The sequence below is a fragment of the Mytilus galloprovincialis genome, chromosome 8 (assembly GCF_965363235.1).
Source record: "Mytilus galloprovincialis chromosome 8, xbMytGall1.hap1.1, whole genome shotgun sequence".
Lineage (NCBI taxonomy): Eukaryota > Metazoa > Mollusca > Bivalvia > Mytilida > Mytilidae > Mytilus > Mytilus galloprovincialis.
The window spans coordinates 57,943,419-57,963,408 of NC_134845.1; the positions used below are offsets into that span (position 1 = coordinate 57,943,419).

The window sequence follows — 19,990 nt, forward strand, 5'->3', positions numbered from 1 at the left end:
TTGTTTAGATTTCTTTTTCGTTTTGTTTAACCATGGGTTGTCAGTTAATTTTCGACTTTAAATTTGAACATGTTGAATGGTGCTTTAATATCTTCCGATTCTCTTTTAATCAAAGAAGCGTGAATGGTGGAGTAGCACATTTCCGAGCTTGTCCCTCAACTGTGAATTTGACAAATCAGTGGTAATAAATATAATTCATGTACTGGCCCCATTATGTGACTGTGGTGTTACACCATATCACAAAACAACGTGGCAAAGCAGATGAAATGGGCATAGAATGGAAGTATACTCAGCACAAAAGCAAATAACAAATCAAATCAAATCAAATCAAATCAAATATTTTATTGTCGTAGAAACTTTACAGTTTGTGACGAACATATATTAACACAATGAACACAATAAACATATATACATACATATCAAACATACACAATAAAAACAGCATCAAAATTTATAACAACAAACAAGCTGTTAAGAGTCCCCTGCCCTCAATTGTAATGACTTTTTCAAGAAGTATCCTAACTTATTTGTTTGTAAAGGCGTTGATGGATTTAGTAAATAACGAATCTGTTCTTCTTCAGTTAAATTATTAAAGTTATTTTTTTCAGTACATATGTGTTGAAAAAGGTTATTTCTTAGAGTTGTATTATGATCACAATAGAGTAAAAAATGTTTCTCGTCCTCTAGTATTTTACATTTATGGCAAAGTCGTCTCTCTTTTTAAAATATCTCTCCTTTTTAATCAAGAGGGAGTGATAACTTATTCTAAATTTAGTGATTAGTCTCCTTATCTGAAAATTAGATGTATTTAGATAAGATTCTAGTTTGTAATCTTTTTTAAGTTTTTTATAAAGATAAAATTTACTTTTATCATCAATGTTATCAAATTTAGTTTGAAGTAAATCTTCATATCTATTTTTCATTTTTAACTTTATATCGTTTTTTATTTTATTTACATCTTTTATGTCCTTGCAAGTAGAAAGAATATTAAGGTCAACATTAGTCTCTTCAGCAATATATTTGGCATGAATAAGTTCCTGTCAAATCTAGAGAATGTGCTATAGAAAAAGCTTCCTTTATCAATGGATTAATATTACTATTATAAAGTCTAGCTTAATATAAAAGGTTTTAGGTTTTAATAAAACATTCTATAGGCAATCTCCCTAATTCAACTCCTGCTCCTAAATTGGATGCTATTTTTCTTATTCCTAGAGTAGATTTACAAAATTTAAGATGCATATTTTCAGTAGGGGTTTTGTCTGTAAAATCAAGTTGGTTAATTTGTTTTCCTGAAGATAAGGCTCTGTGGTTGGCTCTATGAAAAGAGACATATGTATCCAAATATGTTACTTTTGAATGATAGGTCATAATTGGTTTTACTAAAGATTCAAAAAGATTATTTGCTACTTTTGTAGGTAGATTATTCAATGATTTAGTATAGGATTTAATAAAAAAAAATATAAAACAAACATAAATTACCATTTTAAGTATTGTCGCTTGTGAACACATTCACTAACTACATTTTGATTTGAAAAATATGTATCTATGCGTTTTGTCCTGTATTTGGCAAAGTTATTAAAATGGTCCTTTTAAAAAAAAAATAACAGTTAAAAGGGGTAAGAAGGAATATTCTGACCCCTTCGTTCCTCTCAAAGCCCAATTTTCTTTCTTCCAGCTTTTTTTATAATCTCTCCAAAAAGAAAAAAAGACATATTTCTATTGAAAAGTTATAAATAAAGTTTTGTTTGTTTTTGGTGAGCAAATTTAATTTGCAATTAGTTACTACAATCAACGTTTCGTATATCCTACTGAAAAAGAATTCCTAGTTTTAAAACTGTATTGAATGACACTGACCGTTCTAGAAAACAAACAAAAAATCATTTAATCAAAATACAGATATGTGAAATATGTATCATAGTCTTTAACTAGTTGTTAAATTAAATGCAAAAAAAATCACAACGAGTTCATAAGTGACATTCTCTTTACAGAAGTATTGGATCTGTGATCAGGATCTATTTTAACTGACTGCATAAATGCATGTCGGGCGGATTCAATGTCTCCTAATAACTGCAAAGTAATTACAAGAATGTTTTATGCTATATATCGCAAAAAAACCCTTTCTTCAATACAATAATTTTCAGCAAAAACAAGTTGTAAAGTATGGAGGCAATCCTGACATTGTCTGACATAATTGAAATGATAATGACATAAAAACATTAGAAAATAAGCATACACTATTGAGGAAATAAAACATACTCCATTTTCTCGTTCCATTTGTAGTTCATTTGATATAAGCCAAGAGTTGGGTACAAATTCCATATAATCTATAAACATTATTTTCCACAATTTTGCAATACTTCTGTTTTGGAATAATTTTAGTTTGAGCAATTGGTAATGAATATTAGACATGTTCATGAAGGTGTATACTTTTTCAGGAGTACATTTTGATAAAGAATACATGATGATGTGTAACGCTTCATTATATTGTTTTGACTTATAAAAGAACGAGGCTACCATCAGTCATCCCGATACAGCGTCATGACAGCTTTTCTGTGACATAGTACTAAGACAGGAATTGTACTGTTTGTATTGATGTTTATTACTACTTCTCGTACTGTGCAATGTAACATATTGTACATGTTTTTCACACCACAATGACATGTAGTATGTATATAGGTATTTTACTGATGGTAGGTAACAGGACACTATCCGGTATATTCCTCTTTTATAAGAATTAGTTTCTTGCTGAAGGATATTAGTCATATTATTTGCTATAAATTAATATTCTGAATTAAGAATTTTTGAAAAATCGATAGTATGAAAGGTATGTGGTTTGGTGTGAGCCGTCCACTTTGAGACAAAAAAAGTTAGAAAAATCATCTGAAAATAAGAAGGATCGCTATCCGTAACTATGCAGGGTATAAAGTTTATCTAAAAATATTTCACGAGCACGTCCCTCTATTTTGTTCTCAAACATGTTGTTTTTTGGTATGAAGTAATGTTAACAAATTGAATAGTCAACAGAATAAATCAGTCTGGTGAAACATCGCATGAAACAAAATATAAGATTTTCAGGTTTCCATATTGATTGTGGTAATTCGTCTGAAACCCAGAAAATAATTGTTTTCAAGAAATACCAGTAAATCTTCACATTCGGTGTAGGTTGTTATCCCTTCTTTCAAAAGAATTTTCAGGAGGGCATAACATATTAGTTGAGTGTGTGTAAAAGTATTTATTAGAAATTTTTTCACTAACAGAAAAAGATATTCGCCATTCTATATCCTCTTTTGGCGACCCCTTAACTCCGATTGGCACAAACAGTACTCCGAGTTTTACAATACATTGATTGGCCATCCGTTACTTGATCTTGTTATCCACTTTGAGGCTTGTACTACCCATGTTCTACAATGTAAGCAAAAGGCATGGCCATACGTTCCATTTTGTCCAATATACACTTTGAACTAGCTGTCAGATAACTACGAGTACTCTCAGATCTGTTCATTGTGTCTTTTTGTGTCGGGATGTATAAGTACCCGGCCACGTCCACTTATATTTTTCTCCATCTGATGAGTTAAGCCTTTTTCAACTGATTTTTATAGTTCGTTCTTATGTTGTACTGTTATACCACTGTCCCAGGTTAGGGGGAGGGTTTGGATCCCGCTAACATGTTTAACTCCGCCACATTATTTATGTATGTGCCTGTCCCAAGTCAGGAGCCTGTATACTCAGTGGTTGTCGTTTGTTTATGTGTTACATATTTGTTTTTCGTTCATTTTTTTACATAAATAAGGCCGTTAGTTTTCTCGTTTGAATTGTTTTACATTGTCTTATCGGGGCCTTTTGTAGCTGACTATGCGGTATGGGCTTTGCTCATTGTTGAAGGCCGTACTGTGACCTATAGTTGTTAATGTCTGTGTCATTTTGGTCTTTTGTGGATAGTTGTCTCATTGGCAATCATACCACATCTTTTTTTATATGGCCCATGAACTACACTTTCTGTTTTAACCAAGAGCTTTTGTTTAAATATTGCTCCTGATAAATATTGTTATCCATTAAATTCCTCGAAATATTCACATGGATTTTGACGATTCATGTGTTCTACTAGTAACTGAGTGAAACCAGGTTTTGCATTATATGTTTCAATCGAAAAATATAAAACATTTGAACTGATCTGAGCCGTTGTAATGTCTTCATAAACCTTCGTGTATTTTATTACATACATTACATCTAAATCACTTTCTCTCATACCAAGCCCTCCTCCAAAACTTCCGCTTGTGATAATGGTACATTTGTCGTTGCTGTTTATAATATCCCTGACTGTATTCATATGTCTGAGTGTTTTAACATGATTCTCTGATCCAACTATGTTCTGACACATATAACGATACAGCGATAATGATAGACTGTTTGTGTCTGTGTCTAAAATAACATGAAATAGATCACATTACTAGGGTATAAAACCATGTTGGTGTAAACATTACACTATTATTGTAATTAAGCTTCAATCAGTTGTTGCAATATCAATCAATCTTAAAAATGGACGCGTTTTTGTATATTACTCTAATGATTGTAGTGAACAAAAACGTCTTTAAACCATTTTAAAAAAGGCAGAAGATATCAAAGGCATGGTCAAACTCACAAGTCGAAGTTTAAATGGCAAAACAAAAGTCAAAAAACTTCAAAAGATAAACAACAGACTACAATTCACGACATAGACACAAAGTCCTGAGTATCAAGCCATGTACTTAACATGTTTAGGGGATCTTAGGTGCTCCAGTATGTTAGATATGTCTTGATGGCACCTGTTCAGCTATTTACTATTTGACTTTGTTAATTTCTTAATAACTGTTTTATTTGATAATGCTGCTTCAGGATAATGTGAACAAATAATTTCTTGAGAAATTCAATAATATATATTTTAATCAGCACAACAGAAACATATGTATTGTACTGGTAGTACACAAGAAATGCTTGCAAAGTTTTTATTTAATAAAATTTGAATTGGAAACATCACAAAATATATGATCGATTGAGAATGATCATTTGTGATTCTGATTTAATTGTAAAATTTGATACAAAACGACTAAATAATAAAACTCAACTTTAGGATTAACACATATTCTCGTATTAAATAAGTCAAACATATGTACTATCACAGAATTAATGCCCCCCAAAAAAATACAATCACAACAGAACTTATGAAACATGTCTACTAAGATATTTAAATGAATAAATATGTTTAGCATGATTGTCTATAAATGAACGTTCAACTTGAATAACTGATAAAAAATGTGAATGTTTGAAGGTCTTAGATATTGATAATTTGTGCGATTTATCAATTGTGTTTTTTTTTGTTTTGTTAAGTTTTATTATTGATATGGTCATAATTATAGATATACACTACCATAGTGATATCGTTTAGTAAACTAGACATTTTGAATATAAGTAACCTACTATAACACTTCTTATGTTTGACTTAGACGAAACGCGCGTCTGGCGTACTAAATTATAATCCTGGTACCTTTAATTAAGTATTTTACCGATATCTTAAATTAAGCTTAAAATATGGTCCAGTTTTATAAAATGTGGAGTAAATCAGAGAAGAACAGAAATTATGACAGTATTTGTCACCAACTGCTGAATTACAGATTCCTTGTTTTTCGTAAAGGAATACAATGGGCGTGGTTGAGTTAAACATGTGTCCCATTTTTTGCCTCACCTGGACTAGTAACAATTATTGGTAATGCAAATTCCATGTACTAGCCACACTAACCTGTGTGTTACAACATAACACACAAACAACTTGTGAAATTAGGTGAAAAAGGACTAAAACTGAAGTATAATCAGTACAAAAGCAAAAAATGAAAATACAGAATACATCAATTACCGATGTAGGAGAACCTACGGAAGGTCTAATTGCAACTTAAAAGTAAACCATGGTCTTTTCCAAGTAAAATATATTGAAAAGATGAATTAAGCACATATAACGTCATTTCATTTACGAAAGTGCCATTAAATATTACTTTGTTCTATAACTTGTTTTTACAAATAGGAAAATGGTTTTGGGAATTTTCCTTGTTTTTCTCATGTGTGTAACATTGATCAACCTTTGTTTTGTAGTTGAGATTAACGTGCATTTTATATAAAGATTTCAATGTACGTGATATAGAAACTCGACAACAAATGGTGGTGAACTTGAAAATTTGTTTAGATTATATACAAATTGAGAACCGTTCTAAAATAACGTACCTGCCATTTTCATGATTTTGTATGCCCAATTTAGTGAGGTATTTCAATTTCGTTTTAAATCTACTTCGTTTCTATTTTTAACCAATAATCAAATAGAAAATGGTGTTTTAAAAGGACAAAAAAATACACAAATATTAAAAATGACAAACATACACATTCATACTAGTCATTACAGGTGAATATGCAAAAAAAGAATATTAGAGTACACCAAGCTAGGTAAAAGAAAGACAACGCATCCAAATAAATGTGTTACTAGCGTCTGCAAATTGCTAAATTTGGTATTTAAAGGGCGGGTTTCTTATTATTTATCTTAAAATTTACTTTTACAGTGAACACATTTACTTCTTGTATTTTGTTATTCTTTATAAAGGCTTTTCGTCCTGTTTAAAGCGAAAATTTCTGTTATGTTGTTTTTTTTAACAAATTAACTAAAAAAAACTAAGGGGGATATGGAAGAATATTCTTCATTTTTCATGGAAAAGTTATGAATAGAGTTTAATTTCACTTTCATATGGTTACAAAAAGCAACATTTACGATATCCCACTTGGACAGAATCTCTACTTTTTAAGATTTGTACTTAAGTTTAACAAAATATAAAGTTAAATAAAACCAAGATAAATCATTTAATCGAAATACATTTCTATGAAATATGTTGACAGTCGTTTACAAAATGTTCAACTGAATGCACAAATATTACAACGAGTTCATAAATGTAAGTCTCTTTACAGAAGTGTTATATTTTTGATTCGGCTCTATTTTAGCTGACTGCATAAATGCTTGTTGGCTGGATTCACTGTCTCCAACAATTTGTAAAGCTATTCCAAGAATTTTGTAGGATTTATAATGAAACAATTTCTTATATTCAATAAAATAGTTTTCATCTATAATAATTTGTAAAGTTCGTAGGCAATCCTGACATTGTCTGACATTATTGAGATGATAGTGACATAATATTTTTAGAAAATAAGCATAAACTATAGAGGAAATACGATATACTCTATGTTCCACTTCCATTTGTAGTTCATTTGGAATTAGCCGAGAGTTTCTTGTAAATTTCAGATAATCTATAAGCATCATTTTCCACAATTGTACAATACTTGTTTTCTGGAATAATTGCAAGTCGGAAAATCGATAATGACTACCCGACATATCCATAAAGCGGCATACTTTTTCGGAGGTACATTTCGATATCGAATATGCGATGATGTGTAATGCATTATTATATTGTTTTACCTTATAGAAAAACGAAGCTAACATCAGCCATCCCGATACACTGTCATGATAAATATTTTGCAGGACAGTACAAAGACAGGATTTGTATTGTTTGTATTGATGTTTATTACTATTTCTAGAACTATTCAGTTGAACATTCTGCGCATATTGTCCACACAACACTGACAAGTAGTATGTAGTTAAGTACTTTTGTGCAGATTGGTGACAGGAAATTATCTGATGTATTCCTCTTTGGTATACAATAGTGTCCTGCTCAAAAGCATTAGTCAAATTATAAGTCACATCTAAGAATTTTGAATTAACAGTTTTTGCTAAGTCGATAGTATGCAATGTATGTGGTTCGATAGGACTCATCCACATTGATACCTGAAAGTTAGATAATTGACCTGAAAATAACAAGCATCGCCATCCGTAACTATGCAGGTTATAAAGTTTATCTAACAGTATTCTACGAGCGCGTCCCTCAATTTTGTTCTCAAACAAGTTGTTTTCTGGAATGAAGTAATGTAAACAAATTGAATAGTCAACAGAATAAATCAGTCTTTTTAAACATCGCATTAAACAATGTATAAGATTTTCAGGTTTCCATATTGATTGTGGTAATTCTTCTGATATCCACAACATAATTGTTTTCAAGAAGTATGAACAGAGTAAATCTTCACATTCGGTGTAGGTTGCTATAACATCTTTCAAAAGAATTTTTAGGAGAGCATAGCATATCAATTGAGTGTGTGTAAAAGTATTAATTAGAAATTTTTCACCAACAGAAAAGGAAATTCGCCATTCTATATCCTCTTTTGGTGATCCCTTAACTCCGATTGGTACAAAAAGTACTCCATGTTTTAAAATACTTTGTTTGACATTATAACTTGGCCATGAGTTATTTGATCTTGTTATCCAATGTGATGCTTGTGATATCCAGGTTCTACAATGTAAGCATATGGCATTGTCATACCTTCCGTCTTTGTCAGATAAGCATGGTCCATGTATTACAGTGCTATCTGTATCACGCATGAGCCATTGCTTAAATAATGCGCTCGAGAAATAATGTTTGCCATTATGTTCCTTACATCGTTGACATTGAGAATATACTTGTTCTTGTACTAGTAACTGAGTGAAACCAGGTTTTACATCATCTGTTTCCATTAACACATATTCAACATTTGAATTGTTAGCAGCTTTAATGTCTTCATAAACCTCAATGTTTTTCATTACATACATCAAATCCAAATCACTTCCTATCATCTCAAGTCCTTCACCAAAACTCCCACTTGTGATAAAGGTACTAGCAGTATCGCTGTATAAATTATCCCTGACGGCATTCATAAGTCTGAGATTTTTAACATAATTCTCAGATCCCACTATGTTGTGACACATATGACGGTACAGTGCTAAGGATATAGCTTTTGTTTCTATGTCTGAAATAACATGAAATAGATTAAATATGAAGCAATCGGAAAGACATAGAGCTACTATAATAAAATTGCAATTTAGCTTCAGTGAGTTGTTAAGATGACGATTTTTCATAACAACAGATAAAGAGATTTTGAAATGACTTTGTTGATTGTAATAAAATAATTGATGTCTACCATTTCAAAAGTGATAGTCATACTCAACATCTCCATTTGCTCCCATGTCGAAGATAAACTGAAAACACACGCACAAAAAAATGTCCTTTTTAAACTAGTAATCGAAAACAGTTTGAATATTTCTTAGTTAATTGTATGTCTTAATTTTCTCACCTTCCATTTCCCTTTGTCTGTTAATCTTTGATATGATTTGGTCGGGATAAATTATTTATGTAATTTTTTTTCAGGAATAAAAAACACAACATTTCATTGTCCTGGTTATAATTCATAATTTAGAAAATACAGATTAGTATTTATAATATTTAGTTTCAGTATCATAGTTTGATATGTATAGATTTTTTGTTCCTTTAATCGGAGATCTAGTTTTTAAACGTTTCTATCTTCTACTTTGAAACCTAATTATGCTAATATACGTTAAAGTAATTAAAAAATGAGAAATGAAAACTAAATTTGAATTGTGGAAAAATAGATATAGTGCTTATCAGGGTTTTTTTTATTTTTTTTTTTTTCGTCTTGTAAATTCATTCTGAGTAATGCATGCCTTTTAGTTAATAAATATACCAATAAATATACCAATAACTCGTTATATTTTTTTTTTAATGAATACAGCATGATAATACGGAATACGTCATAATCTTATATAAATGACCTGGCTTGATTTTATAGACTTATCATTCTACTTCGAATTTTATATTATAACTTTAGATTATCTGTATGATGCTTTTACATCAGCTTGAGATAGTCAAACAAACTTCAGAGCTGAAGACAAAACAAGAGAGAAAGAAAGAGGATAAAAAAAAATTATTGACTGCACATATGCATTTTTGTAAAAAAACAATTGACAAGTGAAAAAAATATGCTATGTAAAATTGATGCGAGTTAATTCAAGTACATTTCAAAAGATGTATTCCCTGTGGGATTTTTGTTATAATGTGTCTTGTGATCATTGATCACTGCCGACATTGTTTATAAAGGACAAGTAAAATGAGATTTCCAACTATGATATATTTCCATTTATTGATGTTACAAATAATATACTAGTCATATTGAATTATTTCAATTCAAAAATAATTTGCGGAAATACAGAGTGTTTTTTCAATAATATTTTGTCGACTGCAGTTGCATTTGGTCGTGTTGGTAATAGCAAAGTATCCGTGTTGCCAAATTTTCAACGTCTCGTTTCATTTCTCAATGATCAATTTTGCTCACACATGTTTGTAGTTTGTAATCTAGGAATGGAATGTGTTTAGGAAAAATCCCCATTCTACCCCGAAATAAAGATTGAACCTCCGCCTTTTTGTCTAGTTTTCAATTTTACGTTAATTTTGTACAGAAAACTGAGTTACGGATAACTTAAACATTCAGGCTTATACTAAATCACCTTTTAGTTTTATATATAACTCTTTAAAGACTAAACAGCTTTTGAAAATTGAGAGACATGAATGAGATTTGTTTCTGTAAAATCTTTTATATTACCTCATTGAATCACTTATTTCATAAAATCTGAGACATTTCAGGTCAATTAAACAGTGTAGTTAAAATGGCTACTTGGTATACATATTGGTTTGATATAAGATGATATGGTATGAGTACCAACGAGACAAATCTCCATCAAAGTCATAATTTTTTAACGTATACCATAATAGGTCAAAGTATGGTCCTCAACACGGGCATTGGCTCACAACAAACAGCAAGCTATGAAGGGCCCCATAAAATGACTAGTGTAAAACCATTCAAACGGGAAAACCACCGAGTTATTATATTAAAAAAAAAAACGAAAAACATGAATGGCTTTCACCAACAAACAACAACCACTGAACATCACGTTCTTGACTTATTGGTCTGTTTTTTCTGACTTTTTCTTAAAATTCGTGGATGTTGATATTTTTTTAAATGTTTTTCTAACCTTTCTCATATTCATTGTTATCGTTTATTCATAAGTTTGCATTCTATTGTGAATATATGTTCAATCAGAAGACGGCAGCATGCAAGTTTTTATTGAAATTCTGTTCTTATTTTTTATTAGACTGCAACTATCTTCAAAAGTAAAATCACAAAAATAATGAACTCCGAGGAAAATTCAAAACGGAAAGTCCCTAATCAAATGACAAAATCAAAAAGCTCATATCCACCAAACGAATTGATAACTGTTATATTTCTGATTTGTAACATGCATTTCTTCATGTAGAAAATGGTGGATTAAACCTGGTTTTAATGCTAGCTTAAACTCTCACTTGTATGACAGTCGTATCAAGTTTCATTATATTGACAACGATGTGTAAGCAAAACAAACAGACATAATAGGTAAAAATGTCTTTAATAGGCGTACTGCAGTCAACATTGTGTTATTATCTGAATCTTTATTACAACCAGCATATATGTTACAAATAAGTACAAAAAGACATATAAGCAAAGCACATTGACAAAAAAAAGACAAGAATACAAAATTTGCAATAGCACAATAACACAATGACGGGATATAAAAGTACAAAGCCACGTCATATGTTTCTAAGAAGCACGACAAGGTATATAGATGTTCCAGACCATATGAGTATTTGGACCATACGCGTATGGTCATGACCATATGCGTATACTCATATGGTCGGACCATATGAGTATAATACTCGTTTGGTTATTAACGGGCCGGACCATATGAGTATTTGGACCATATAGGTATATTTATTTTTCCAAATTACATTATAAACGTTTCAATAATACAAGAACTTTATCTAAAAAAAACAGTGATGGTTTAAAACATGACAATTTTTTAATTCTATAATAAAAAAAACTACGTAAAAATTTAATATTGATGCCATAGTTAGTTTTCATCGCTAGTTACATTAGTGCATGTAGGCTTGGATGACATTCACTTCCACACGGTATCATAACTTTTTTGCATTTGCAAGTTTTGTGCACGATCTTTTTCATTTACACATTTTGTTTGCGAGTGAAAAACAAGCCTTTTTTGCAGCTGCGTACAGTGATACCGCGGTCTTTGGCAATTCTGATGTCTACAGTGTTTTTAAGAAGCTCTAGATCTCAAATATCGTAAAATGGTTGACTGCAATACACCATCTTCACAACACAACTTAAATAAACTAATAGTATGCTACTTTCCAGTGACTTCTTATGTAACAGTTCATTAAGAAATTTTTGGAATTTAATTTTTTAGTCGACATATTGCCATTTACTCGTAATAACAAATCGGTTATGACCATCGGTAATGACCATCGGTATAAAATGTGTTTACTTTAAATTTGACAATTAAGTAAAATTAACAATGTGAAACTTCTTATTTTTATTGAGCTTATCTTTTTATTATAATATAACGATAAAATTACCTATATGATAGCGTCTTTTGAATGAACGGTCATACCATATGAAGAGTTTAGAAGTATTAAAAGTAAACTGTAACAGAGTGTTAATTACCCCGACCATACGCGTATGGTCCGACCATACGCGTATGGTCGGACCATATGAGTATATATCCATATGGTCATGACCATACGCGTATGGTCCAAATACTCATATGGTCTGGAACATAGACACATCCCATTAGCAAAAAAAAAAAAAAACAGAATTTGTACTTTTTGTATTGGGTTTTATTATTTATTTTTATATTGTTCAATGGTATACACTGGGTACATGATGTACACTTCATAGACATGGAGTATGCAAATGTGGATTGTATTGAAGACTCGTTACAAGAAACTATCTGTTGTATTCCTCTACGGTATGTTTTATTGTCACTGAAATAAATGTCATTGAACTATCTTCTTTAAAGACTATCCATTATTCTTCAAATTTGAAATGAAAGCTGACGCAAATCTAATACGATACTATTTAACATCAGCATAAGATAGCAAAACTTGCTTTTGAATGGCTTGCACTATTTTTTGTGACTTGGATAAAGAGTTGTCTAACTGGCACTCATACCACATTTTCTTTTTTTTTTAAGCTGGAGGATAGACAGAGAGACATTCAGAAAAGAATATGGTTGACAGTTCCTCCTCCACTAACGATAATCGTTATGCAATTACTGTAAACCAACATATTTTCGCGGATACTATAGTTTCCATTGACAAATACATAACAATTTGAATTGTTTTGAGCCGTGTTAATGTCTTTATTAACCTCCAAGAGTCTAGTTACATAATGTAATATATCTAAATCACTACATCTAAACTCAAGGTCTTCTCCAAAACTTCAAAGGTAAAATCGGTATTACTGTTTATATTATCCCTGACTGTGTTCATCAGTCTGATTGTTTTAACATGATTCTCTGATCCAACTATGTTCTCACACATATAACGATACAGTGCTAATAATATAGTTTTTTATTCTATGTCTGAAATAACATGAAATAGATAAGATATTTAGTCATGGGGAATGAAAAATAATCTTTACCATACGGTTGCTAACATATATAGCACTTCTATTGCAATTAAGCTTTAATAAGTTGTTGCGATGTCAATGTTTTTTAGATACGAATGAGATATTGCACTGACTGTTCATTGCAATAAAACATTGTGTTTACCATTCCAAAAGAGAGGTAAGAGATACCAAAGTGATAGTGATACACCCCGGTTGAAGATAAACTGAAGACATCACGAAAAAAAGCAACCTTAAAAGCAATCAAAGACAAACAACATCCTATAAAAGTACGACATAGATCCTAATGATGCATCCATTGCGTAGTGCAGAGTGAAAATTATAAAGAGTTCCTGTATCATATTACACAAATATATGAAACAATCGATAATAATCTACGATTTATACTATGATGGTCAATACTGCAATAACCAACAAAAAAAATTAAAGACAAGATGTGAATATTAAAGTACGATATATATATATATATATATATATATATATATATATATATATATATATATATAAATATACTAGTAAACTGATATCGTAAAGAAAGCGTTTTGACAAAACGTTTTGTTAAGCAAGATAGAAAATAAGAATAGAATAACACACACAGAGATAAATGACAAGCACTGCATGACAAAATCCTGGCTTTTCGTAAAATAACAAGAAGAACATTTTGGAGCTAAACATGTGTGTTAACCTGTCCCTCTATCCTGTGACTAGTACAAATAATTTGTTATAGATAATTCATATATAAGTTCCATCATGTGACAGCGGTGTAACAACATAACACAAAACCAGTATGTTAAACAGAAGGGAAGGGCTGGGATAAACGTAATGTTTACCAAGCACAAGAGAAAATAACAAAATTTAATATAAAACGTACATAAATTACCGAAGTATAAGTTGTTATAGTTAAAAATCAACGCTGATCCTTTTCATAACTATATTGTCAAAAAGTTTGAAAAATACCAATCAAGACACGTAACATATCACTTATTTCAACTTCTTTTATTGCAAAGTATCCGTGTTGCAAAAATTTTGACATCTCGTTTCAGTTCTTAATGATTTAAATAGTTTGGATCAGTTTTGTTCACATATGTGTATAGTTTGTAATCTAGAAAAGGGATATGTTTAGAACAAAGTCCCCATTCTACCTCTAAAAAAAGAATTGGACTTTTTTTTGTCCAGTTTTCATGTTTACGTTTGTCAAGTTTGTACAGAAAACTGAGTTACGATTAACTCAAACAATGAAGTTTATACCTAATCACACTTTAGTTTTATATATAAACTCCTTTAATGGTAAACAGTTTGACAGTTTTATAAATTGAGAGGCATGAATAAGATTGTCTCTGTAAACCCATTTAAATACCTCATTGAATAACGTATTTAAAAAAATCTGACACATTTCATTTTAACAGTGTAATTAAAATGGCTTGTAAGTATACATATTGGTTAGATATAAGAATATATGATAAGACTGCCATTGAGACAACACTCCAAGCAAGCCAGTAGGAGCCCCCTAAAATGACTAGTGTAAAACCATTCGAACGGGAAAACCAACAATATAATCTATATAAAAAAACGACAAACATTGATGAATTACATCAACAAACGACAACCACTGAAAATCACGTTCCTGACTTATTGGTCCGTTTATCAGACTTTTTCTGAACGTAGTTGAAAACTGTTTTAAATGGATGTTGATCTGTTTTAAAATGTTTTCTTATAATCATTGCTGCCGTTGTTTCATTTATTTTTCATTCTATTGTGAACAGTTGTTCCATCAGCAGACGGCAGTTGCATTTGATTAGAAACTTTTCATTTTAAATTTTCCTCGGAGTTCAGCATTTTTGTAATAATGGTACTTTGAACTGATATCGTGCTCCTATGAACAGTTAATGCAACAAACTTCTAAATTTTATTTTCGCCACCTCGTTCACCAAAAAAATATTTTGCGCCACTTTATTATTTTTTTCGCCAAGTAACACAAATACTTCTTCTTTTAAAATTTTCCTTCCTCCCTCCCTCCCCTTAATAAAATGAGTTTGCCCCATTGTTGTTTTTATTTCTGTATGTAAGATATTTATATATTATTTAGGAACATTATTTTTTAACTACATTATATAACCAAGACAAATTAACTGATATGGATTTTGTAGTTCATGGACCATGTATATCTTACACAGAAGGAACGTATGACCATGCCATATGCTTACATTGTCCAACATGGGTATCAAAAGCATCACAATGGAAAACAAGATTAAATAACTCATGGCCAAGTTATAACTATAACAAATTATTATAAAACATGGGGTACGTTTTGCACGAATCGGAGTTAAGGGATCTCCAAAAGAATGGCGATTTTCTTTTTCTGTTGGTGAGAAGCTATTATAAGACACAACACAGATCGTATTCCTGAAATGTTTGACATTGTTATTTTTAACCCATGTCGTTATTTTAAAATACTCACATATTTCTGTTACGATTTGAATAGATACCCATAGTCCGATATTTATACCATCTTATAATCAATCATATGATCGATTCACAATGAATATTTGTGATACTAATTAAATTGTAAAATTCGACAAAAGCTGACTGGGTAATAAAACTGTCGTTTTAGGGAATAACATTTGTTCTCGATTGCAAATGCACACTGTTTATACCATAAAGTGACCTTGGTTTAAAACATTTGACTGATCTGCCCTGATCATATTCATTATCAAATTGAAAATGGAAATGGGGAATGTGTCAAAGAGACAACAACCCGACCACAGAAAAAACAACAGCAGAAGGTCACCAACAGGTCTTCAATGAAGCGAGAAATTCCCGCACCCGGAGGCGTCCTTCTATAGCTGACCCCTAAACAAATATATACTAGTTCAGTGACAAGGAACGCCATACTAACTTCCAAATTGTACACAAGAAACTAAAATTAAAATAATACAAAACTAACAAAGGCAAGAGGCTCCTGACTTGGGACAGGCGTAAAAATGCGGCGGGGTTAAACATGTTTATGAGATCTATAGATTTACAATAAATGTAGAAGAATAAAGTCCAACTTGTTGTTAAATAAAAACATTAAAAAAAAATCAAACTATTCCCGTCTGACAATAAAACAAATGCCGAAGAATGGGATTTGACGTTCGTGACACAACGCGGGGTATATTCTATACACAGAGACATCAAGAAGACATTACATTCAATGCTGCGTGTAGGTAGAGTGATGCACGTTAAAGATGTGATACTACACCTCATTTTGTGTTCGAACCAGGATATGTTGCTTGTGGCTGTCCGTATGTGCATTACTTTAATCCGATTTACCTAGTTTGCAGAACCTTCTATTTGGATATTTGCTTTATTTGTTATCGTTTGGAATAAAAAGGAATATAAATATAATTGTGCTTGCGATTTTCATATTCTGCATTAAAAAGTAAAATTACAAAAATACTGATCTCAAAGGAAAAGGAAAATATGACAGTTCCTTATCAAATGGCTCAATCAAAATTTCAAACACATCAAACGAATAGGAAACAACTGTAATATTCCTGACTTGGTACATGCATTTCATTATGTAGAAAATGGTGGATTAACCCTGGTTTTTTAGCTAGATAAACCTCTCACATGTATGACAGTCGCATACAATTTCGTTATATTGACACTAATGTGGATACAAGGCATTAATGTCAAAAATAAGGGTACATCAATCTTAGGAGGAGCGTTCGTATTGCTGTCACTCGGATGTATTTAAGGGGCTCGCGGGTACAAATCATTTTTTTTAGATATAGGATTTTGCTATTTTTTTCTATGAATAAACTTTATCCTACAGGTATATTTAGTAAAAAATTGAAAAAAAAATATTAGGTCGCCTTTCATTTAAGCTCACAATCTGCCTTCGAAAGAAACATGCATTTTTGTTAAGTTACTTTTTTCTGTTGAATAAATAGGAGAAAAAACGGTAACATCGAAGTAAAAAAAGGACTTAATTATAGAAATCGCTTAAATTTTACAGTAGTTTAGTTTAAAGGGTCACTAGCTGTCAAGTTCATGTTTACCGATTCAAATCAAATTCTCATATTTGATTTATAACAATGAAAAACATTTATCCAAACTATTAAATGTCTGAAATAAACAATGAATAGGAGACGGGCATGAACATTCTTAGCTTCGTTTCGTGTGTTTTTTAGTCTATACGCCATCTAATTGATTATCTAGTTGACCTCTAAAGTCATCCGATGACCATTTTTAAGCGATGTAAACATAAATTATAGATATTGATAGATTAAGGAAACTCGTGCTATTGGATTATTCTAGGTCTATTTAATTTCATATCATAGATGAAAATTAAATGTTTATCATCTTGTTTACTTGTATAAGAATGATTTTTTGTAGATCGAATCAGTCAATCAAATGATTTACCTTTGTTTCATTTTCAATGTTGACATTCTTTTCCTTAAAATAACTTTAGACATACAATTCAGTGACACGTGTTATCCATCTCAAGTCAAGGGGTAAACTTGAAGTTCAAATGTATATGGATTCAATGAGGTCGAAATATTCACTCGTAAGTGAATAATTCATAATCAATGTTTTTAAGCTGATTTTGACAATATTGAACCATACTGGCTTCTAAAAGCTAATTTTTATTTCACTATTTGCAATTGATTATTGATTGAGCAAAAAATAAATTATATTATATTTATTATATCTCTCGAAGCTAGTGCCAAGTACAGCTTATTTGAAAATGATAATAAAAAATGTAGGTCATTGATGAATTATAAAAGATATTTTTGGCATTTTTTCACTAAAGGGAGATAATTTGGAGCTTTTTCAAAAATATAAACATTGTAAAAGTCATTTGGGGCCACAACGATTTTTTTGGGGTTAATTTTTGTACCATATCATAACGTAACAACTGGTAGTGTGATAAATAAAGTTTGTAATGAAAAAAAATGATGTTTTTGTACCCTCGAGCCTCCTTCAATACCGAATTCATGTTCATGCAATGCTTAATTTTGAAGGTAACCTCTTAACTACGGTAGGCATTTTGTTGTCCATATAGCTATACCGAGCATTAGAGAGGTAAAACAAAATGTGTCAAATACGATATCTTTCTATGTTGAAATTAACATAAAACATCGCAAGAGAGTATACCTTTGATTCTTACTAGAAAAATAAGAATGAGTGTACTTAGAAGTTGACCCTTAAAGCACATTCAAAGGGCAATTATTTTATTTGAAAATGCTTTCTCGAAACCAACCTTTTTCAGATATACAGTTAACAGACTATGTATATATGTATTTTTAGTACGATCTTCTTTTGTTTTAAAATTCAAATATAAAGTTTTCGAAATTTAAAAGTGTCATCAAAATATATTTACTCTGAATATTAACGTGTACACATAAAATCAATGATCAAATATAAATAAAGACATTCTTAGAAAATTATGTAAACGTTATGTTGTATACAAGTTTATCATTTAAGGATCATACAGAATTAACAACATCAGTATATAACATACCTGTCATCGTAGTTGATCTGTTACCGTTAACGTGGCAATCTGTGTTCTCGTTTCTAACTGTAATTGGTTGCTATTCTATTTAAATATCAAAATACCACCTACACATTACTTATGGCTGTATGTCAATCATATTTTTTCATTGGATAAGTTTATCATGTATGCATATTGTTATAAGTAGCAGTCAAAGGTTAAACCATAATTTAGCAATAGACGGAAATAGAAAGAAGGTTGAGGTACAATAGACGGAAATGGTGTCTTGAATATTTATTTTTAGAAAATGATAAAAAAGAATGGATCAAACTACCAACAATTTACACATTTTCCATAAATACATTCTTAGAAAACGTAAATTATATAAACGTTATGTTGTATACTAGTTTATCATTTAAAGATCATGCAGAATTAACAACTTCAGTTTCTGATTGCAGTTGAGATTAAAGAACAAATAAGAATGTTACTAAGCAAAAAGGAAGATATTTTTATAAGGTCGGCACATATAAAGAAAATAGTAAATTGTAGAGCTTATAATACATAAACAGATACAAAAGAATTACCAAATATATACGGAAAGGTAGCAAAAACCACGAAAACCAACAACACCAAATTGATATTGAAATCCTAACATAGATATATAAACCACGCTCAACGTACATTTAAACAGAAGATGTGAGATGATTGCCTATGAGACACCTGTCAAAAATAGACCAAATGACACAGAATTTCACATTATAGGTCACCATACGGCCTTTTCTTTACTGGGCTTCACGTCGTAAAACTATAACTCACAACAGAATAGACGCACAATGCAATCTTAAAACAGGATAACCACAAACTAGAACGAAGAAATTAATAAAGGCAAGTATTTGGTACATGGATTATAATCAGGTCTGTTGAGCATTTTTACTTTCTACACTTTTTATCGGCAAATTTCAATATGATTTAATATTATGAACGCAAGGGAAGATATATATTTAAACAATACATCTAGTTTTCAATTTCCTTTTAACAGGAAGTTTT

The 19,990-nt window shown here is 30.8% G+C and overlaps 1 protein-coding gene across 1 annotated transcript; it reads right to left on the minus strand.

Annotated features, from left to right (window-relative positions):
• Positions 1-6,872: 6,872 nt before the first annotated feature.
• LOC143043413 (uncharacterized) lies at positions 6,873-19,039 on the minus strand. The gene is made up of 2 exons (XM_076215728.1): positions 18,974-19,039; positions 6,873-8,901 (listed from the first exon to the last, which is right to left on the minus strand). The coding sequence occupies exons 1-2, from the start codon at positions 18,978-18,980 to the stop codon at positions 6,944-6,946; spliced, it is 1,965 nt and encodes a 654-aa protein (XP_076071843.1). The 5' UTR covers positions 18,981-19,039; the 3' UTR covers positions 6,873-6,943.
• Positions 19,040-19,990: the final 951 nt, after the last annotated feature.